Here is a 23,551-nt window from a genome sequence, read left to right on the forward strand (position 1 = left end):
TACAGCACAGACGAAGAAAAGGAAAAGAAAAATTAGAGTGTGAACGTGAAAAGAAGTTTTTTATCTGTAGACATTGCCAAGTTGTAATGTTTTGCGGCTTCAATAATTGCACTCTGCAGCTAATTTTTTTGTTTGTTTTTGTGTGTTTCTGAGAGATGAATGTACTTAAATTTTTCAGAATTTTTTGAAGTCAACACCTTGGTACCCATTCCTTGTCAGATGTATGGTTATATTTCTATACTAAGTTTACTGAATATTTTTTTCTGAATAGTTTTCATTTTCTATATATTTTCTATTTGCGTTATCACCTCAAATTGACTGAATTTTTTTTCTCTTTCATGGGGTTATAAACAATCTTCTGAATGCAACTAATGCCAATATTTTTGCAATTTATGTTTCCATAAATTTTGATATTTAGGATTTTGAAAGAATAATTGTCAGAAAAATAGTTCTACTGTTGACCAAAATAGAGCTCACACCCAATTGGTCAATCACAATCGATTTTTAGGTTGCAGATCATGACCCTACAATATAACATGAAATAAAGGTAGAATAAAATATTGATGACGCAGACTTTGCAGTATGAATTTCATGCTTGTGAAATTCATCTCTTATTATTTTCATTACAGATAAACCCTATATCTAAAAATTCGGATGACAAAGATGAAATTTCAGAGGAAAGTCTTTCACAGTCTGATAGTTCTGATGAGGGTATTGCTAATAGTAATACTTGTACTTCAGCATCAACTTCACCTCCACCAGTTCCACCTAGACCTATACGTAATCATGATACTTCTACATCAAATTCCATTTCAGATTCATCTTTGTTACCTGACAATTCACCTAAAATTTCACCAGAGAATTCCATTTCTCCTTTACTGCTTAATGAAGATACTAAAAAAAAACTGGCATTAGCAACTACAATAGCTTCTTCAGCAGAACATTACATGGCAAATGCAAAAGAGCATGCATTGGATTTTTTGACCAATGAAAAAATGCAAGAGCAGTTAACTGAAGATTATGAAGCAGATATCGAAGAATCAACATCTGATTTATTGGTCGATGAGAATAACAAAACTAAATTGGCAGAATTATCTGCAACACAGTCTTCAGGAAAATATAATTATGAGAAAGGTCTGAAAAAGGCATTTTCTGAAGACCCTGAAATGAGGGGAAGATGCGAAACAAGATCACCTGAGAGGTAAGATCTATTTTATGAGTTAGTATGCATATTTATGTTGAAAATGTTTTTCCTCCAGTAAACTTGCCTTGTTTTTGTATGAAACTCTCTTACCTGGAAGGTTTATGGAACTTGCTTTACTTCAATGCAGTTTACTACTTTAATGCTAAAATTACTTTAATTATAAGTTATATATTAACAGTTATTATATATAACAATTATATATTAACAGTTAATTACTTTAATGCAGTCAAACATCTCTATCTCAATTAACGGAACCAAAAATAATTCGAAATAGTTTTTGAGAAATAGAGTTTTTTAGTGAGAAAGGGAAAAACATTTCAAAGATGGCAAAAAATTTGATTGATAAAACTAAAAAACTATCCTATCATATTTTACTAAATTACATACTAATTAAATTATTGGTCAAGTTGCACAATCAATGTTCAATCACACTGTATGTAAATGTTAAAATACGTTCAATTTTTTTTTGTTCAATTCAATTTTATGAGCATATTTTTTGCTCTTTGAGCCTTCACAATGTCATCTATACTAGGAAGAGCTGCAAATATTTTAGGCCCCCATCTTCTCAGTTTGCTGCAGAAAATGACGTAAAATTTTACAGCATGTGTTTAGCATTTTCAGTTACTTTGCTAACAGTGTTTCCCAATGTTTTTAAATTTTATCTTCAGCATTGTTCCGAGAATTGTTGAAATTTGAGTGAACTACCAGATCAGTGAGATGACTGGTTCCCCTCCAAACCCACAGCTTTCTTGAAGTAATTTCGAATTGTCTGTTGGCTGACTTTTTGCCATACTGAACAAGCCATCCACCCTCTGTCAATCATAGTATCTGCCTATGATTGACAAGATTGGTCAAAACAATGCGCTATAACACGAATAATCCTTTCTTATCAGTTTCTTTCATCTCCGGAGAGAAGCCAGATTTGTGCAAAAGATAAGGAATTTGCATGTTTTCTTTTTACTATCATTGGGCTTGGCCTTTAAGATAGAGAGTTTTTGAAAATTACTTCAAGACAGAGGTGAAAATGCATTGATTTAATACAGTAAATGCAAGGATTTTTCATTTTTTGAGGTATAGAGTTTTTTGAGAAAGAGCTTTTTAGAAAGAGGTTTGAATGTAGTTCAGGATTCTCAACATGATAGGTTCTTGAAGTTATCAAGTCATCATGACCAGGGCCAGAACTAGAGGGAAGGCAACAGGGTGACAGTTTTAGGTGGGAACAAAGAACACAGTGAAGAATTATTGATTTTCAATTTCTCGGGGCAGCAAAAATCATAGTTATGGCCCTGATCCTGACCTACATTTGACATCTTTGAATAAATACAAAATGAGAAATTAAATCACAAGCATAATATGTTTAAAAGAACTGTTGAGTATAATGGACAAATAGTTATAAGCAGGAATGTTTGCCTCCACCTCCCTGCCTATGCCAAAAATACAAATTTTTAGTGCCCCTCCATATCAGCCTATGAAAATGACTATAAAATGCTGGTGTACTATACATTGCCAAACACAGTCAATGGGTGTTTTTTTATACATATCTTAAGTGTAACTCTTGTGTTCGATCCAGACCCCTTCCAATATTCGCCACCATCTCCATAATACTTGAAGGATTGACGTTTATCTCCCCCTTCCAATATTTTTGAGTCATCCCAATATTCGAAATTACTTTATGCCCATGCAATATTATACCTTGCTGATATTATTGCTGAGCGTAGTATAGCCCAGGTCAATAAGATACTTGCTAAAGTATTAAAGGATGTTCAGAGGTGTCTCAAGTTTGACACCCAATTCGCCCATGTCAGAAACTTTCCTGACATGGGGGGTACAGGCTGCAATATGGTAACACTGAAAACAATTGCTACTGCACAGAGTCCCACACTGAGGTGTTAGTGCACCAACCTCCCGATGAGTATAAAAAAGGCAAAATATCTGATGCTGCCATTTGGAATTGGCAATAAATTGTAGGTCTTGATCTAATTAGCCTTCATGTACAAAAAATGACTGGTGTGACAAAAATGATCAAAAGATATTATTGAGTATTTGATATTGCACTAATTAGTTTCAAATTCTTTATCTACAAAAATATTCTAATATACATCCCCTCTTACAAAGATGACACTGGAGAAAAGATTTGGGGAAAAGGTGTTTTTTAATTCACTGACAAAAGGTTCATAGGGTTACTTTGCTATCTTAAATTGCCACACACACTTGGTATAACAATCCAAAGCAAAGAAATAGTGTTCGTATTTCTTCCATAAATATAACTTCTGACGTAACATTACCATTTGATGCATGTATTTTTATTTTGTAATTTGAAATTTACTTGTATTTAACCATGTTTTTACTATCTTTTTCTTTATACATGTTTTTAATTTCAAATTTAGTTAGTTTCTACAGGCTAGTACATAAGAAAAAAGCATTTTTTTAATGTCAAATAAAGTGGAATAATTGGTTATGAATTGATTATAGCTTATCAGCTATATATTGCATTGAAGGATTGAGATACAATGGGGTGGCCAACCAGTGGCACATGTGCTAAATAGTATGGTACCAAGAGTGGTATAAGACATTTGCAATAAGAAAAATGAAAAAAAAATTTAATAGGATCTTTTGAACAATGGGAGCGCAATTATAGGGGGAAGTGAAATGGGGAATGAAAAACAGTGCATATTGTATTGAATCATACTTTTTTTTTTTTTTTTTGCTGTGCAGTGGGATGTGATAATGCTAATTGAGTCCCAATTGCATAATTGTGTTGGAAAAATAAATGTAAAATATTCATTTATATAACCATGTATGCAATGTATATATATATATGGGAATGCACTATTTTTTATGTATAGTATATGGTACTTATTGGAATCAAAGATTATTTTATTATTTGGGTATTGTTATTAATTTTGCTAAGTATGGATCAGATATATGGGGTGCCTTTCAAATTCATAAATAGTTAAAAAATTAATAAAAATTAAAGGAAATTGGTATATTTGAATGCAATTTGCAAAAAAAGTTATTCTCACGAAGTGTGATTTTTTTCTGGTACAGAAAAACGTAGTTTAAATTTTTGTCAATAGAGAATGCTGCATGAAAACAAATCACAATATTCTAGACCTAAACCTTTCTGTGTCTGATACATTTGTGAAGCTTCAGCTGGCGATTCATGGCTAAGGTAAAACAACTTCACCGATGTCAACATCACAATAAAAACTTTATAAAAGTGCCAGTAACAGGAAAATGCAGAAATGAGCTGTTAATCGTGTACACTGCAAGTGCTCAAAGTTCTTCACAACCGTGATGCATTGATTGTCAGGACCCTTTCAAAAATACCCAGCATTCGCGGACTTTTGCAGCTGCGACTGAGATTCTTGTGACGGAGATGGTAAAAACTTTGAGCACTTGTTGTGAAACTTAACGTCTACACGTACTGTCCTCGTGTAAAAGTATCGCTAAATAAAGAGCTTTTTCCCCCGTTATTGGCTTGTCATTTCTGTATCTTCGTTCATCCTCCAGCTGATTAGGTTGGGATTTCCGGTCATACATTCCTATGTGATTCTGTTTTGTTTTTGTTTTCCCTAAAAGTTTGTATGTTGAGTTTTGAATCACCCTGCAGTGATTTATTTGATTTGCAGTGATTTATTTCTGTTGTTTTGCAAAACTTAAATTTTGAGTACATCACCCTAACCACTATAAACTAATGAGTATTAAACAGGGACATGCATATTATTATTTTAAATTTTTTCATGTTTGCTGTTTCAAATTACTATACATTTGAAATTTCATATTTAATGCCTGATAGGTAAACTTCAATATAAAAAATTCTCCTGAATAGCAATAGAATGAACATTTACTTTTGCCAAATTTTTTGACATTCAAAATAAAAAATCGAGAGATTGTGCACCTTTTTAAGAAATGGCTACGAGATCAACAACCAGTAATGTTTACAAAAGGAAGATTTTACATCTCTGTAACACTTGAATTTTGCTTTTCTCTTTCCTCTATGACCTCATTTTTGTGTTTAAATCCAAGTCGTGTTTCTTGTGGCTGGTCACCATCACACCGAATTGTGAACAATAATTCAGTTTCCATCGCCTATTCCTGTTCTGAACTGGTTTAAATGGAAATTATCAACATTTTACCAAGAAACGAGGGTTTTTTTAAACAAAAGCCACCATTTCCATTGTAGATGAAATGCTAAATAGTCTTTCACTAAATTTTGAGTAGTAAATCTGCTTCCACCCAAGCCCTTACTTCTAGAACCATTTCGGATATATAATAAGTATTGCGTTGAAGTTGTTTTTACGATCAAAAATGTGTTTTCCAGCCCCCTACAACCTGTCAATCAACTGCCAATGTGTGAAGTCAGCTTTTGTTTAGAGTCTGATAGCAGAAGGAGAGCAGGGTTTTTTAGCTAGATGAAAAATTCCTTTAGCAAAAAGCAGAAATGGGAAAAAAGCTTTAGCAAAATGCAGACATGTCAACATTGGCCTGAGCTTGTCAGTAGTGATGAATGTTCAACTTTGCCATGGGGGGGGGGGGGATACCCCTCTAAGGACAACATAATCATAATGTAATAAATAATAAACACTCAAAAATTTATTTTTTAAAAATTTTAATTGAAAGTTTATTAAATACATCACCTCATTGTTACACTGAAACCTAGAACGCTCAGGCCACATTAACCCCCCCCCCCCGAAAGCAACTTTCCGAGGTCACCAAATCCCTTAATAATTCATGGATATTCAATGCAAGCCCAACCTGCATATGCCCTTGTGGGCCGTATATACAGACGTCTTGTGTTTGTGCAACCCTAGATCCAATATATCTTCTTGTTTTGCTCTAAGCATGATTCTACTTGGTTCTGCTAACCAATACACCCCCATCCCTGTTTTCTTTGTATCAAAGCTCTTACGGCACCTAGGATGAAACATTCTTTCCGACACAAGTTCCGCGAGCTTGACCATGTGCTATGCAAATAAAACCGGGTCCAGACCCACCGTGATAGCCCTGCCCACTCCACCATTTTGAACTACTCAAAAATCTGTTTTAACCCACAGCGTGAGGCGGTTTTGATGGAAAACAGGTTTTTGCGCATTTGGGCATCAAGTAGAGCAGTGGGTTTAGACACGGCTTTACAGATTACCTTCCGCGCACAGACAAAACAGATTGGTTCCGAGTTCGTCTTCTCTCGAACTCTTTTACTTCCGCATACAAATTCATCGTTATGTGAAAGATAGATGCAATTAAAATAATAATAAAAATAAGTAAAACACCGCAAGAAACTCCAAGACCCAATTTTTTTAAAAATCTGATTTCTGTAGTATTGAGAGTGTCTCCCTAAGCTTCATGATTTATAATGGCCGTTCGTAGAAACTACGGACAATACGTAGCAGTTGGCACCTCTGAAAATGCTAAAATGCTAATGATTGATGGATGGATGTCTATCCGTTTCGTACCTCCTGTACGCATTTTTTGCGAAAGTGAATACTACTTCTTTCACATTATAAGATTTTCTTTCACATTATAAGCATTATAAGATTTTCTTTCACATTATAAGCATTATAAGATTTTCTTTCACATTATAAGCATTATAAGATTTTCTTTCACATTATAAGCATTATAAGATTTTCTTTCACATTATAAGCATTATAAGATTTTCTTTCACATTATAAGCATTATAAGATTTTCTTTCACATTATAAGATTTTCTTTCACATTTTTCGCAAAATGCAACCATAGCTTAAACCCTGAAGGAGAGAGCGAAGATGTTTTACCTTTTTGTTTGAGGTAGTATACTATTATGTGTACAGCATAAATAATAGAAAAGGATAGAATTTTTCTCTTCCTTGTTTTTATTATTTTCGATATTGGGGGAAAGCATTTACAGCTCAAGCAATCAGAAAAAAAATATTCTTGAAAATAGGTGGCAATTTCTAGAAGGTTTAGTGATTTCCACTGTGGCAGTTATAATGCAGATCAGGAAAATTTTAAAAACTCATCAAAGGGTTAAGTCTAAGGCTAAAACAACACTATAAAAGTTTGATAAAAGTTCTTTCACAAAACTTGAAAAATATAACCAATAAGCATGTTACATTTGAACGAATGTAACCAACATGGTTATTGGTTGTTTTTTCAAGTTTTGTGACAAATATTTTATCAAACTTTTATAGTGTAATATCACCCTAACAGATAAGTCTAATTACTAAAGTGGTTGTCTGAGGATGATGTCACTATTTTTTTTCTTCTCTTTCTCTCAGGTTTTTTCATTTTTTGCCCTGGAGGGAGGGGTGAATGAGTAAGCAGCAGCAGAAAAGAACAATGTCAAAATGTGTAGTCACCCTACATAGGGGCAGACATTATATGGGTGGGGCCCAAAAGCTATTAAGCCTGGATGAATGAAAAAGAACTTTTTTCTTGTTGGAACCTTTTAACATTTGTAATATTTCCCTAGTGTTCTCAGGATCATATGATAATTCTTATGGGAAGGGATGGTGACTGGCACTATAGTTGGGAGTCCTCTTGCGAACAATATTGGTTTTCCGTAGAAAGGTCATGACCTTCCCCCACCTAGAGCAATTATCTTTGGTGTGCAGCAATTCCGATGGCAAACTGCCAATTTTGACAGTCGATGCTGCTCATTAAACTGATAGAACAAACTGCTTGATCACTTACATCTCGCTCTGTTCAACGTTGTTCGGCTCTTTTGCTCTGTTTTGAGCCCACTATTGTTATGCATCACAGCACAACGCGGCTATTGTGCACACGGCTGAATATCTATCAATAGTGTGTTCAGTAGTTTTGCATTTGCAGGAAACATTTTTAACTTGCACAGGCACTACTGTGGAGCTTGTTTTGGGAAGTTTTCATTCTAGGTGTCTAAGGAACTCTAACTCTGGTACAACAAAAACAGGAAGGGGATCTAAGGTTGCCATACGACCATATATGTGACCCGCGAGGGCATATGCTGTGATGGATTGCTTTGGATATTCATGATTTACTGAGGGCTTGGGTGACTTCGCAAAGTTTGTTGAAGGCATGGGTGGGGATACAGAAAGGGGGGACGATTGCCTCCCCCTCCCGATTAAAAAAGATATTGGCATAGGCAGAAGGTAGACATTTGTCCCCCCTCCTGTTCCAGAAACAACCTGTTAGCCACGTATGCTTTTGTGGAGGCGACTTATGTGGCCTGAGCCCTTAGGGTCCAATTCCTATAGAGTATTATATTTAAAAATTAAAAAAATAGATTTTTTTTATTATGGTTGGAGGGGTGGTTGCCCCTCTCCCCGGCTTTTGAAAATACACTAAAAATGGTATATTTATATACATAGATAGAGTACATGTGCTTTGCCCCCCCCCCCCCCCGGAGAAAGTTGAAATGACGGCCCTGAGATGGTAAAGCTTAACATTCAGCACTACCGAGAGGCTTCATACCAATGTTGGCATGTCTGTATGTGCATTGACATCTTGATCATGCTCGTGGACAGTTTTGGAGGATAAAATTGATTTCTTATCCAATGTTTTTATTTTGTAAATTCACTCTTGTTCCCCCTTTCATTAAGACCCCATATTTTATTAACCCAACCCCCCCCCCCCCCATGTGGTTACCACTCACAGTTTGGAAACCACTGATATAAGAAAACAGTTCAGCATGGTTAATTTTGTCGAATGAGAAAAGATCACAGGAGAGTCCCCAAAAACTCACAGAATTTGGCATTTGGTAGACATAAGTCTGTAAATATAAATCTGAGATCAGTCAAACATGCACGTTTTACACCTAATTAAAACACACACAAATACATTGTAGGGGACTTCTTCTAAACGTACCACAACTCCGGTTTATTACTATTGGGAAAATGCCTATGCTTTTTTTGGCCCTAGTGTTGTAGCTGTTAATGCAAAGAAGTTTTTGTGCTCATAAATTTAAATTCCATTTCAGTGACTCAATTGTGTTATATATATATATATATACACACAAGATTGTTTTAGCACTTTTATACTTGAACTTTCATGAATCTATGTAAATGAAATTTGTGTAGATTTAAGGAATTTCTGTTAAGATAATAACCATTGTTTTATTTTGATGAAAATAGTTTTGGATTTGCATATTATTTAGCATGATATTGCATTTCTATGGTTGTGGTCAAAATGGCAATTTATGTCTATTTCCCTATTTATTTATTTGTAGCCCGTCAGAACTTCGAAAACGACAAAGGATGGAAAGATCTGAGAAAACTGCTGCTAAGATACAACAGATAAAGAAAAAGCAGAAAGAAATAGAAATCTGGCAAAAGCGCAGGTTGTTAATCAAACGCATCTCTTTTGGCTTAGTATTATTGATAGGAACTAGTGTGCTAGTTTATAGGTGTTATTCAAAAGACTGACCTTGGTGATAAATAGCTCTTGTTGCTTTAAACTAATGTTATGCTGTGAGATGAATTATTTTTGTTACTAATTTTTCACAATGCTGTGCAAAACAAAAGTGTATGTGTTCATATGTGAAAGAGACATTGAAAAAAAATTGATTTTTCTAAAATTTATACTTGCTCTAAAAAGTTCATTTTATTGTCATTTTCCAATGAAAAGAAAAAACATTTCTAGTCTCTTTAGCTCTAGCAGTATGTATTGCTTTTTGTATAACTTTTGCTGGCATGTATAATACATGTATATATATTTCAGCAATCAAGTTGGTCAGGCTGTGCAATGCATCATCAATTGTTATAAAAATGTTTTTATTATAACTTTTTTTCACCAATATTGTGCCTTCAGAATATTTCAGTAACCGCTAGATTCAGTAACTTTTTTTTACAATTCTTTAAATTATATAAATGTGTGTTCAAGTTGAAAGGCAATCATTTCATCATTTCATGCCTGAAGGGCTGAATAAGGCCAAAATATTGTTTACAGTCAAATACAAATGGCTATGCTTCTGTACCTTATACCAGGATTTAGACAGAGACTTGTCAAATCAGAAGTTATTTAAGCAAAAGTCCTCAATGATCAACAATCTAATTTAAATAAGAAAAAATATTAAAGTGAAACTAATGAATATGCTTATGAGCTCTTTAAATTTTCCATATTTCTTTAAAAGTTTATATATATATGGTTATTTTTTTGGTGGGTCACATTATTTTGATTATTTTTCATTGACAAGGTTTTATTCCTCTTGAAAAATGAAATTTCCAACAACAAAATTTATTGGGGGAAAAAATTGAAAATTATTTCATTAAAATTTCAGCCATTAAATAAGGAAGAACAAAAATTCTTTGATGTTCAACAGCATTGTTCAATTTGCATGGTATGTTTGCTTCATAAAATATAGATATTATATACAAAAGCAATACAAGTTTTCTAGATCACGAGATTGTAGAGTCATATGGTAGCTGTTTTTTTATTCATTCTATCATCATTTATATATGTATTATAAGGGAATGTTTGCATATTTTCATAGCAAATGTATTTTGCTTCATATGTTATTGAGTGTTTCAAATTCTGCATAAGAGAAGCAGTCTAATGCAGAAAAAAACTGTTTTGCTTCGCTATCTGCATATGAGGTGCGATCAGAAAGTTCCTAGACTGTTTATAAAAAAACACCAATTTTGATTTTATTTTGAACATTATCTTTCTTGAATTAGTCTCTTTGTGCAGCTACTTTTTTTTTTTTTTCGTTGTCAATATTTGGAAGTTCTCTCGAAATCTTTGAGACTTGGCGATTTGCAAAAAAATATCATTTGTATTTTCCTCTGAACAATCTTGATTTTTCACAAAACATGGAAATTTCTTTGAGCCTAGCTGTCTCAATCTTATTTTCTTTTCAGTAAAGAGAGAATTTTATGTACCATATATACTTGTATATAAGCTGAGTTTCTTTTTGTTTGAAAATTTGTTTCTATATTTGGGGTGGGCTCAGTTTGTATACAGGGCAGTTTTTATAGGAGAAAAATATTCAACCCAAGTTTTACCAACATCCTCTCTCCCTTGCAGCAGGGGTGCACTAATTCTGGCTCGCAAATTGGTGGGATGGATTCCACTTCGCCCATGAAAACATAGCCATCTTTACAGCATCATGGGGTCTCAGGGTGAGCAATGTGCTGAGATCCCTTTCAAGTTTGGCACAATTGATGATGATGATTGCTATGCAAGGTCATTCAAGGCCCCCTCATGCATCAAGAGGTCTCTTGGCAGTGTGACATTGCTCATGTGAGTCCATGCTAGTAGACGGTCCTGGATGAAATTTTGTTTCTGAACAAAGGTATCGATCCACTTGACATAATAAGTATATTAGTTTGTGACCCAGGCCCATCATTTAGGAGGGGGGCAGGGGGCCATTGCCCCTCCCCCCGGCTTTTGAAAATACACTACAAATGGTGTGTGTATATATATATACAAATATAAGATTAAACTATTTCAAATTTTTGGGGTCTGCTTATACATAGGTTTTAAATTTTTTGCTGTTTTGGTGGCCGTGGGGGGGGGGGGGAGGCATTTCGTCAGCTTATACATGAGTGTATATGGTATAATTGAAAATTTTTAAAAATCAAAAAAATTTCAGGTTGTTAATTAAAGCCTTACATCTATTATTATAAGTTTAAAAAAGTCAATTTCAATTTTCTAAGAGACCACTATGAATTTTTCATTTCTCATTTTTGCTGTTAAAATTGTCTGATATGTAATTCAAACATATTCAATCCCACTTTTTTTTCTAGGTTGGTTTGGAACTTTATCAAACGTTAGAGGCTCTTGTAGGTGTTTGCTATTATTTGGTTAAATATATGCATATTTCTAGGATTCTCATGTAAAGGTCTAGAGAGCCACTAAACCAAAATATTAGCTCAAGGAATCTTTTCAAACGAATTAAATGATGAAGTTGAAGGATTTCCCCTCCCTCCATAGCTTTGGAATTTTATAATGGCTCTTTTTCCTTACCATCACACCATTTAAAGTTGTAACTCGGTATCAGTCTTAACAGAACCTTACAAAGGGTAAAACAATTTTTTAGCAAGCCATTACTTTAGAATGTCTATACAAATGTCACGACAGGCAAATTGCCTATTGAGATGGCTGAAAAAATTATACCCATAAAAATATGAATGTCAAATAACCAAAATACAGCAACCCAATATAAAAGCATATATATATATATATATATATATTGCACTGCCCATAATCAAGATAATGGTTGCCTTATCTAAGTATGAATAGCTTTTCAATTTATCCCACTATTTCTATCATACTTCTTTTTAAACGTATCAATTGTGTTAGAGTTCACGATCCCAGATGTAAGCTATTCCATTTATTAACAACCCTATTAGAGAAAAACTCATGGCAACACCACAACCTAGAATTGTCCCTTACTAAATGATACTGGTGTCCCCTTGTTGAAGCAGTTGATTGACTGTGTGAAACAAATGGTCTAGATCAAAATAATCTGAAAATGTAAATGTTTGTTTTAGACAACATATGACAATAAAGGGTAATTTTTTCATCGATATTACTTTCATACCATATTAACTTGTATCACATTTATTATTGGAATTATAATTTTCATTGAGAAAGCTTTTGCTAGCAGCTATGCGAAGACATTGCATCAAGTTTTGCTATTGTTTAAATTATCATCTTGCTTCATTAGTTGCCTAAGTAGTTCAGCTGTATAATTAATATAAACTAGAAGGGTTTCATATTTTGATATTGCACATTTGAAAATTTATTTTAATCTATTTACATTCGATTAAATTTTTTGGTAACAGCCCTTATTTTCATGAAATTAAAATGAATTCTTTTGCCAGAAATGTGTGTTCAGGCATCACAATTTCAGGGCATTTAAATTTGAGCTTGCTTGTGTTTAGTTGATATCTCATTTTCATAGTTAAAATCATCTGCAATTTATTCATAGTAGTGACGTTTGTAACAAAGTAGAAGATACAACACACACACACACACACACACACACACACACACACACACACACACACACACACACACACAGAGATGTATTATTTATCTGTATGGGAAAAAATAAAAAACCATCTGAGGGTCATGGTATTAATGCATTTTTTTAAATTAAAACAGTTTTTTATTTACCAAACTAAGAAAAATTTTGTGCTGAATGTTTCTTATGATAATGTTGCTTTAGTCAAATAATGTGTATAATTATTATATAAAATTAAATAACTAAGATATACAATTTTTTAAATCACAAGTTTGAAAAATATTTAGAAACTACTTTTAGTACCCCAAAAATTAGTGCATAACTCTTATTTTTTTCTCCTTTTGAAAATTCATGAATTCTGTATTGCCATCAAATTCCCATGTTGCATAATTTAAGCACATTCAGTTCAGTTGTTTTTCTTGGTTGGTTTAGAACCTCTCTCTCGTGAAATGTTAGAGGCTGTTGTAAATGTTTTGTAAATGAAATATGCTGTTGAATCCCGTTATAATGAACTGCAAGAGACTGGAGAAATCACTTCTTTATAACGAAATTTTGTTATAAAGAAATTCCAGGTTTTTGTATTGTTGTACTGAAAACTTATCTGGGGATCAGAAAAGTGTTTGTTAAAACAAGATTTTTGCTATAACGGTATTCGACTGTATCTAACAGCTTCTCTCTCTCTCTTATGTGAAAGTCTAGAGAGAATGAAAAATTAAATGAAAATATTACCCAAAGAACTCATCAAACATAATTTCTTGATGAAGTTAGATAGATTAATCTTTTTATCCTCGTAGCTCTACTTCTACTGTTGGTTTTCGAAACATCTTACTTAATTCATTTTATTTCTTGCTATGGGCCTGTCAAACCATTTGACCTTATTTGTAGCTACTTTTATGGGTTTTTTTTTAATTTTCCTACTGCTGCTGCTTGTTTATCATTTTTTCAGTCCATTACAAAATCGTTAAAATTGATATATTAAAACACACACACACATTGTTCACCGAGTTAACTTGTTTTTTTACTTATACACATAGCCAGTGTGATGTGTGAGTAAGCTTTTTCTTTTAAAATCAGTCTATAATGTGTTAGACACGACATAAAAAAAAGTTGAAAATTCAAGCATTAGAGTGTTGCCCTAGATCAGCGTTTCTCAATTTTTTTACCCTTGCAGAACTCTTGAAACAATATCTATGTTGTAGGGAACATTTTAGTTGGGGATAATAAAACTAGAACATTGCTGAAACTGTGCCACTGCTATTTTATGGTTCGGAAATTACCTTTCTTTTATCTTATACAATTTCACGAGCTGCACCATTTATCCCCTGACATTTAATTTTTTAGAGATCTGTGTATTTATTTTATTTTCTTTTTTCATCTTATTCATATTTTGAATTTAAATAACGAATAAAGTTTTACCATGGTTTTTCACAGAAAAATAATAAATTATCTAGATATGAGAGAAGTTACCATATATAGTTATGAACAATTTTCTACATTTTAGCCACCTCATTGGGCATTTTGTTTGTGGTGGTGCTTGTATTTGTATCAAGACAAGCTCTTCACTCAGTAGAGACTACAGTTGAATACTTTTATTCTGCTTCTTCCTACCTGTATATTTTTTATAGTCTATTTTCTTTTCACAAATTTATTGATTTTTTTTTTTGTTATATTTCTTAAATTTTAGGTTTCTGTATATAGGTACGAATAACAAAATATTTGTTATGGACATTTTTTTTAATTTTTTTTTTCATTTTAGTCACCTTGTTGGACAATTTGTCTGTTGTGACCTTTCTGTTAAAAAAAAAGAAAAAGAAATTCTGTGCAATTTGTAGTATCAACTAGAAACTTCCTGATTCTATTGCATGTGCATTTTTGTATTGCAATTTTTGATTAACAGCAACAAAGTCTGGATTTTTTTATTGTACCTTTTAAATGCACAAAAACTGTGCTACTATTGTAGAGTTGTTTGGAAGGGGTGAAACACATTTTATTTTTTTATTAAGTGAAAGAGTTGATATATTGCACACAAAGTAGTTTTTTTGTGTCTTTTATAAAATACTTGTTAACTACAAAGTTTATAGTTAACTGAGCCATTTAATAAGGAACCTATGTGAAGTTGTTTACGTAATCTTAAATGATGTTTCATTATTCACCTCAACCATTTGCATTTTAAATTATGAAGTGGACGGAACATCTAAATCCATATTTTATATATTTCTTTAATGCACACATTCTGTAAAGTGGGTTTTTTTTTTCAGTTTTCAATCCAATCTGCTTTGCATTCAGCATATTTTATCAACGGATTCTTTACACTAATTTATATTACCATAAAGGGCATTAATATACGCACATGTTATATGGACATTCAACTATGTAAAAGAATCATTTTTAATGCCAAATGATTGAGATGCCACATATTAATGAATACATATTGTAATATTATCTTGAGTTGTGATTTATGTGAGTTTAATATGTTTTGTTTTGGATAACTTTTTCCCCTTTTGAAACTCATTAATTCACTGTACTTAAGTATGTTCTTAAGCTGCTCCAGTCTTCTAATTTAATGCATATGTTTATTTCTGTGTCATATTATGTGTATTAAATTGTAAATATGAGAAGAAAAAATAAGCCTTGATTTATTTTATTTTTTATCTCATTTTTCATATACTAGTTTTTAAAACCATGCAATTCACAAAATTTGGAGTCTTTACACATAATTTAATGTGTCAGTTTTTCAAGAAGTGTAGTATTTCAGAGAATGGTACCAGTACAGAGAAAAGAGGAAACTTTTTTTGTTTTGTCATTAACTTATATTATCAGATATAAATAGAATTGCAGAAGTTTTGTGAGTTTGAAAGTGCGTGCTACTTTTCAATGAAAATCAGGATGGACAAAAAGTTTCAGGTATAAAAACAGTTTTTAAAAAAATGTGCCAATATCTTGAGCATGTGTCATACTTATGATGCATCTTTGCATATCATAAGTATGACAAGTTGAGAAGTGTTGAACAATTCAGAAAATAGTATATATACATGTAACTGTTTTTACAAATTGAAAGTAATTTTGGGAATAAGTTTGTTAGTTGGCATTGTAAGAGCCACATAGGAATCAAATGAGAATTGATATTGAACAGCAAAATTGTTAAATTTGTATTTAACCAAATTCTGAAGTATCAGTTGCAAATAGGTCTACAATGCTAATACCTTGGCTTATAAATTTTTTGGCTGATAAAGATTTTTACGCTAACATAATACGGCCATGTTATTGAGCTGAATTTTTGCACCAGTACTCGGAAAGAAAAGTCATCTTGTCTCCACTGGGATGGGAACCCAGGCTCTCTTGTATACTGGGCAAGCATGCTACCATCTGCACCACTGGAGACATGACTCTGCCTTTCTTATTTCATGCTCTGTGGTGTGAGATGCTGAAGTAGAGGCATTAGTAGCCTCTCTTAACTTTAGAAAATGACCCCCAGGTGGGACGGTAGAGACATAGATGGCTTTTTCTCAGCCCAATATATCAAGGAAACAGATATTTTCTGGATATTATGCTGAAGTGAATGCTCCAGTTTCTCTCAGATTTTCTCCTTCATTAAATTTTTACATGCAGACAGCATATTTTATTTTAATTTAGTTTCGCTTTAATGGACAGTTTTTTTCTTAGTGCCATTTTATCTTACTCTAGGTAGAAAATGAACACATATGAAATAATGCAAAATGATAACACTGCTCATCAGACAAAAAAAACACATTTGCTTAAAATTTAAAGCTTCACGCATGGAAAATGTTATCATAATTTGCTGATTCACCACGTAGAAACCTGGCTAACATATTAGTTGAGTCTATGTTGCAGTGAAACATTTTATAGCATCTTACATAGAAAGTAACAAAAGCAACAAATTCATAAACAATTTTTGGGCATCAAAAATTATACAAAATATTGATGTTTCTATATAAAAGAACGAAAACTGGCGAGTGCTTTAAAATTATATTAAAAGCATTTTCAAGCTAGATATTCAAACATATTATTGTAGTGATTACAAAGTTTCTTTCAAAAATATCATTATACACATGTGTAGATGGATTTCTCATAGCAAAGAATATCAATGTACAAGAAGAATTCAACATTAGATTGAAGATGATTCTATACTAGATTAAAAAAAAATATATGTTTGGGTATGGTTGTGTGTGTGCGCCAAAGTTTCACTATTTTGTATTTAAATTTTTTGTGCACTTTTATTTCCCTCTACATAACTTTTTAAAATTTGAAAACTTGCTTTATCTTATTGCCTGTCTGTATTTCAGTATATGCTACTGTAAAAGCTATGAATCAGCAGTTATGCATAGTCCGTAATCATCTTGATAAGTTGGATAAATTTCTGACTACATTTATCACTTCTACCAGCAGTTATGCATAATTCCCAAATGCTTTTGATATAATTGATAAATATAGCTGAATATTTTTCTTTTAAAGCATTTTTTTTACATGATTTCCAAAATTTAACTCTTAAATATCATGATAAATGTATCTTACACACCTTTTTAACTTCTATGATAAAATCAAATGGATTTATTAGATTCAAACAAATTTTAATAAAGTGAATCAAAAATATATCCTCAGTTCTACGCTCAACTGATAATTGTATAATAGTTTTTGTAGAATTTGAATGAGGTAACCTTTCACATATGAAGAAACTGAAAAAAAAATTGCAGCATAAATATGGGGAAAAATAATTATGTAAAGAAATAAGATACATCCCAGGCCATAGAACTGGAACATTCTCATCCCCTCTCTCCACCATTAGGGAGGTTGACTGAGCTTGCAGGACACAGTACAGCCATCTAATGAAGATGGGCTGAAATAAATACATATAAAATAAAGTAAGTTCACTTTGGAAGCATTAAAAAATTTATCGAAATAAAAAAAAAATAATTCATCATTGATAAAATTTCATTTACCAATACCGAGGATTATGCATATTGTTCCATAAATCTGATTAATTTTGTTATGATTTATCATATTTACTAGCATGAATTGGCTTGAATTGTATTTCCCCTTTCTCAGTGACCCTTGAAGTGAATATGGTTTAAATTCATGAAAGGAGGTTAAATACTTTATTAAAGTTACATACAGGGTGGATACTAGTGACCGCCCAACAATTACACACATGATTCCTTGTGAAAAACTGATGCAGAAAAATGTTTTTCGTTTTAAGATTGGATGGATGTTTAGGAAGTTATAACGTTTTGAATTTTTGCGAAGTGTCATTTTTGTAATGGTCAGTTATGTGCCAAACACCAAATGAAAGTAAATGTGATAAATTTGCAATACCTGAACTAAATTTATCAGACTTGCCCCAATAGTCAAGATTATGCATAATAACCAGATTTGCCATTTTTAGCTGAACATATAGATTACAGGGTTTCATATGGTCCTTAAAAAGTCATAACTTCTTATTTCCCCTTTTGAAGGGCCTTTATAACTCCTTACTTTTAATATCCACTTTTGAAAAAGTCATTTTTTTTTTCTGAAGGGTTGATTCTTAGAATAGGCATTCCCCATGGTGTTGAACAGCATTGCCTTGAAAAATAAGAGGAATCTTTCCCCGAATATGAAGAGCGAAAAAGGAGAAAAAAGAGAAAAAAAATTCTCCTTTGTAATAGGAAACCTGAAAGTGGGAGGAATTAGAACATCCAATGGTGCTGTGTGTGTAGGTGGGTCATTAACAATTCAATCATTTTGGGGTAGGGGGGGGCCAGATGAATACAATTTTTTTTGTTTAACATTGTAAAATTCCCAAGAGTAGAAGCCCAAGATAAATCCAATCTGGGGCCTCCACTAAAAATCTGCAAATTAGGTCCTTGGTTGGAAGGCCCTGAAATGTATTTGTTGGTGAAATGAGTGTAATGAAGAAAATTTTTGTGGACCTCATGGGGGAGGAGGGGGGAGAGTCTGATATGGGTTCAGGTCGGGGTTCCCCAGAGGGAAGTTGACAGGTTTTATTTCAGGAGAAGGGGGGGACCCCAGATGAATCTCGCTTTTTTATTATTGTTTAACATTGTAAAATTTGCAACAGCGGAAGCCCAGCTATGAATAGGTCCTTGGTTGGGCCCTGCATTTTATTCCTTGCATAAATGAAATACAAATGAAAATTTTTCTTAGTGCTCACGGAAGGGGGGGGGGGAACACATCCAACAGGCCTTCAGGGGAAGTTGATAGGTTTCATTTCAGGAAGGGGGTGGTAGATGAATCTCATTGTTTTTTGTTGTTTAAAATTTTAAATTTTGTAACAGTGGAAGTGCGAGATAAATCCACGTACAGGGCACACCAAAAATCTGCATATTGGCTCCCCGCCCCTTGGTTGGGGGTTTTGGATTTTATTCATTGGTGAAATGAATATGAATTAACATTTTTCATGGTCCGGGAGGGGTAGTGCAACAAGGTTCAGGTTGGAGAAGTTGATTCATTTCGGGGGGGTAGGGAGTCTTTGATGAAGGGATTGGTTTCATTGGGTTTTTGTTGTTTAATATTGTAAAATTCGTCATTAAAGGTGGTGCTTTCACATGTCACTTTTCATAGCACTGTGACAAAGTGAGACGAAATAAACAAGATATGATGTGAAGAGAAAAAGGGGTTTGCCCTTCCTAGTATATCTACATTCATTTCCGTGATATTTAATTTTTACTAAAAAAATGTTTGACTCATTCACAAATGCAGATTATGTGAAGCTTTCATGACTTGTAGAAGAAAAAATTGGATGAGATTTTTCTTAAAAATACATTTTGTGGCTTGGCAAAAAAACAATGTATATGAAAGGATTTGAAAGAAAAATGAAGTTGTTAGTTATTTTGCAGCTTATGAGCATATTTTCTTAAACAGTTCAGTGATTTAACTCTCAGTTGGTTAACATCTATTATTTTTTTCTCACAGGAGTGACCATGGCTGAAACAATGAACTCTTGAGTCTTTTTACAATAACAACTAACTTTATCGCATACTCAGTACATCTAAAGCCTCACTTCAGATGACTTTAAATCACTTCAACATCAACAACCACAACTCACACTCTCTTCTTTCTTACTTAACTTCTCAATACTTAATTCTAATCATAATGCTGTTACTGTTGTGATGTTTTTTTTGTTTTTTTGCGTGTGTGTGGGGGGGGGGGGAAGGGTATTTTCCCATTACTCCTTAAAAAATCCTTATTTTACGAACCCTGGATTAGTCCATACTTTATTTCCATTGCTCATAATTCTGTAAATTTATTATATTTATAATTATTTGAATTTACATTCACAATTGAATTTGAAACATTAACACCACACTATATGACACCCATATTTCGAGAATTTATCAATATTTTTCTATTTATAATTTCATTTTCTTCAAGATGTGTTGCAAAACATGAAAGTGATCTCAATTATTAATCTTTTTTCTATGGCCTTTATTTTTTCAAAAATGGGCCAAAAACGGGAATTTATTGTTTTCTGTTTAATTTTGTTCATTATATCAATAAAATGTTATAGAATAATAGTTAATTTTTTTTATAAAATAACCAGTGTTAATTTTATATTACCTATTAAATAACTACAGTCAATCCTTGGTTTACAAACAATGAGAAAGGATTCAGTTTACAAACTTGTCTTGGTTTAAAAACATGAAGGCTGTAAAAATACTAAATATTAACAAGCAATAGAGATATTGAGAAGTCTAGGGCCAAATGGAGGCTTTTTCCTCTTTCCTGTAACCGTTTAAAATTTTTCTAGCATGAAATGTCACTGAATGAGTATTTTGCTTTTGAGTCAGTTGGTGAAGCAACACATTGAAAACAGCGGTTAACAAGTTTCAAATTGTCAGGAATAACACTATCAACACTACCAAAAACCGATCTTCATTATCTCAGCTATTTGCCCGTGTGTCTGATACAAGAATTCACCCTAACTAATTCCCCCTCAGTGGCGATAATATCAGGAGTCTTCAAAGTTGAAAGTCGATCAGAGGCTATCACAGGGTCATTTTTGCCTCTTTAAATTCAAAAGTTACACAAAAGTTATTTAACAGAAATATTTGTGGTTTGGAAATGGGGGGGAGGGGGAAGCAAGACTTTTGAAAACATTTATGTGTGGTTGCAAACTTTTTTCGGAGCTATTACTAAAAAATCATCATACAAAATACTTTGTAAAGATTTTTTCCAATTTTGTCAAGATTCACCTCTAAGAAAATATGCAGCACATCGATAGATCAAAGGTCATATAGAAAAAAAATTAGGCAAATATTGCAATGTCACCTAGTTGACGCCATTAAATTCTCAAATCAGCTCTGGTCACCAAGAATTTGTTTCCCGCACATAGTAAAGCCACATCTGAGAACTGTTTGAATGGCCCTTGTAAGTTTATTTGATAGGTTACTTAGAAGTCTATGAAATTTCTCTGTAATCTGAATGAATTATTTTTCTTTGTAGCATGTGTTCTTAATCTTCCAAATTACTTGAGTTTATCAGCATATTAATGATACTTATTTCTTATGAGCATTCAAAAAATAATACATTTAATGTTGCAAAGATATATAAATGTGGGTTAGAGTGACAGAGTGGTGTAAGTCTATTCTCATTTTGAGGAAAAAGGTTTTACTAGAATTGTTGTCATAGAAAGGTTCTCCCATGTTAAAAATGTTGTGATTTCACAATCTAGAGGCAAACTATTGAAGCTGAGACTTAGCTCATTTTTTTTCAACAGTTTAGCACGTCTAGATTGTATTTTTAGGCTTAAGTCAGAATTGTCTAAAATGTGACTTACACCACTCTGACTTTAACACCCTCATATGTAGAGCTGGTTAAACATGGAGTTATATAGAGCAGGCATCGTTGCTCATCGTTGACTGTGGATGTCCCACTTGGATGCAAGCACTTGGTCAAAGTTAAAATTAAAAACCTTGTACAAATTGCATTTAAGGATTGAAATCAATCCTGATTCATGCAACTTCCTGTAAGAGTGCTCGCGACTGGAAGAACTGAGTTAGAGGATACTCTCTTGATACTTTAAGAAAAGACAAAACATTTTCTATGTAACATTCAATTTTCCACAAAGTATTATGATGTAAATTTTAACTTTCTCCCATATGGTAATGGAAAAGTATTGTACCGGTGAATATATGGTAAAATCATAAAAGAGCTCTTAAAAATGTTAAAAAATCAAAATTTAATCTTTTTAACATATTAGAAAAATTCTTAAAAATATATATTCACTATACAAAAATATTTTTTTCTCTGCATTTGATTCTTTTGTAGACGAATAGCGATAACTATATTTTGCTATTAACTGCAGTGAGGCATATAGTACAAAATCCCCCATATGAGTCAAACTTGATCTTAGCTTTTTAAGTATTGAAAGTTTTATTATGATTTGTATGTAGCTTGTTTATGTAATTCTAGTGACATATATACATCAGTTTACCCTGATATTTGAATTACTCTATATTCATAATGTATGATTTAAGTATGGGTTTCCAAGAATGCCTCGTGTAAGTTCTAGTTATACATTCATACTTTAAATACATGGGGGAAATTATTTTTTCATTGTTGTATATTTTGTTCGAAGTTAGTTTTTCTCTAATGCGCTACTTTTCATGACATACATAGAAAAACGGAAAAACTCAAAACATTATTACAAGAAGAAGAGTAAGTTGCATGTATGTATGGTGTAAGATAACTGAAATATCCTTTTATTTTGTACTTTCTTAATATAAAATTCATCATTAACATATATATATCCATTATTATATTTAATATTTAAAACCAATGTGGCAATTTCATTTTCTTTTTGAAAAATACTTTGAATTAATTGAAGTAGTTTATTGAAGCATTTATTTTTTCCCCTTCCTCAATAACAGGTTACAAAAAGAAAGAAGAGGTTCTTGCTCCAAGCGGGTGAAATGAAACGCTCCTTTTCAGGAATCATGCCACTGACTACAAGCTATTTATCAACCGTGATAACCTTATGTATTGTGGAAAAAAAATAAATGATTTTGGCTGTGTTCCTGAAAAGGTGCATTCATTTTTTTTCATGCAAGATATTATCTTTATCTGCTTAGGGGCCGTTCGAGTATTACATCATCACCGATGGGGGGAAGGGGGTTTCCGATTTGTACACTTTTGATGGCAAGGGGGAAGGGGGGTTTGGATAATGCTTACGTCATCAACCACCCTTTATGAAAATATGAAATATTTTTAATGGCATCTTACTCGGTGCGCCAAAAAACAAGAAACCTTTTGATAGTTTGTGGGTACTTGAAGTAACATTCCCCCCTATTGATAAGTGCTCTACAGAGCCACTTTAGTGGTCTCTAAATGTTTCGCGTATCCAAGTGCTCTGGAAATGTGCCACGTACCACTCAAGTGATCCGAAATTATATGCCGCAGATCACT

The 23,551-nt window shown here is 32.8% G+C and overlaps 1 protein-coding gene across 3 annotated transcripts in view; it reads left to right on the forward strand.

Moving 5' to 3' along the window:
* The window catches only part of LOC149073061 (tyrosine-protein phosphatase non-receptor type 2-like), a 60,373-nt gene extending 37,211 nt beyond the window's left edge, over nt 1–23,162 (forward strand). The window contains exons 8-10 of one of the 3 annotated variants that reach the window (XM_089247158.1): nt 630–1,201; nt 9,389–9,499; nt 23,017–23,162. In XM_089247158.1, the coding sequence (XP_089103284.1) occupies nt 630–1,201; nt 9,389–9,499; nt 23,017–23,062 (729 nt within the window). In that variant the 3' untranslated portion in view covers nt 23,063–23,162. Of the gene's footprint in view, nt 1–629; nt 1,202–9,388; nt 9,697–11,906; nt 12,415–23,016 lie in introns of those variants that run through there. The other 2 variants (XM_089247159.1, XM_089247157.1) reach the window with 2 other exon arrangements.
* The last annotated feature ends 389 nt before the right edge of the window (nt 23,163–23,551 follow it).

The sequence above is a fragment of the Pholcus phalangioides genome, unplaced genomic scaffold (assembly GCF_987345545.1).
Source record: "Pholcus phalangioides strain wild (caught in Gottingen) unplaced genomic scaffold, Ppha-v1.0 ptg000017l_1, whole genome shotgun sequence".
Lineage (NCBI taxonomy): Eukaryota > Metazoa > Arthropoda > Arachnida > Araneae > Pholcidae > Pholcus > Pholcus phalangioides.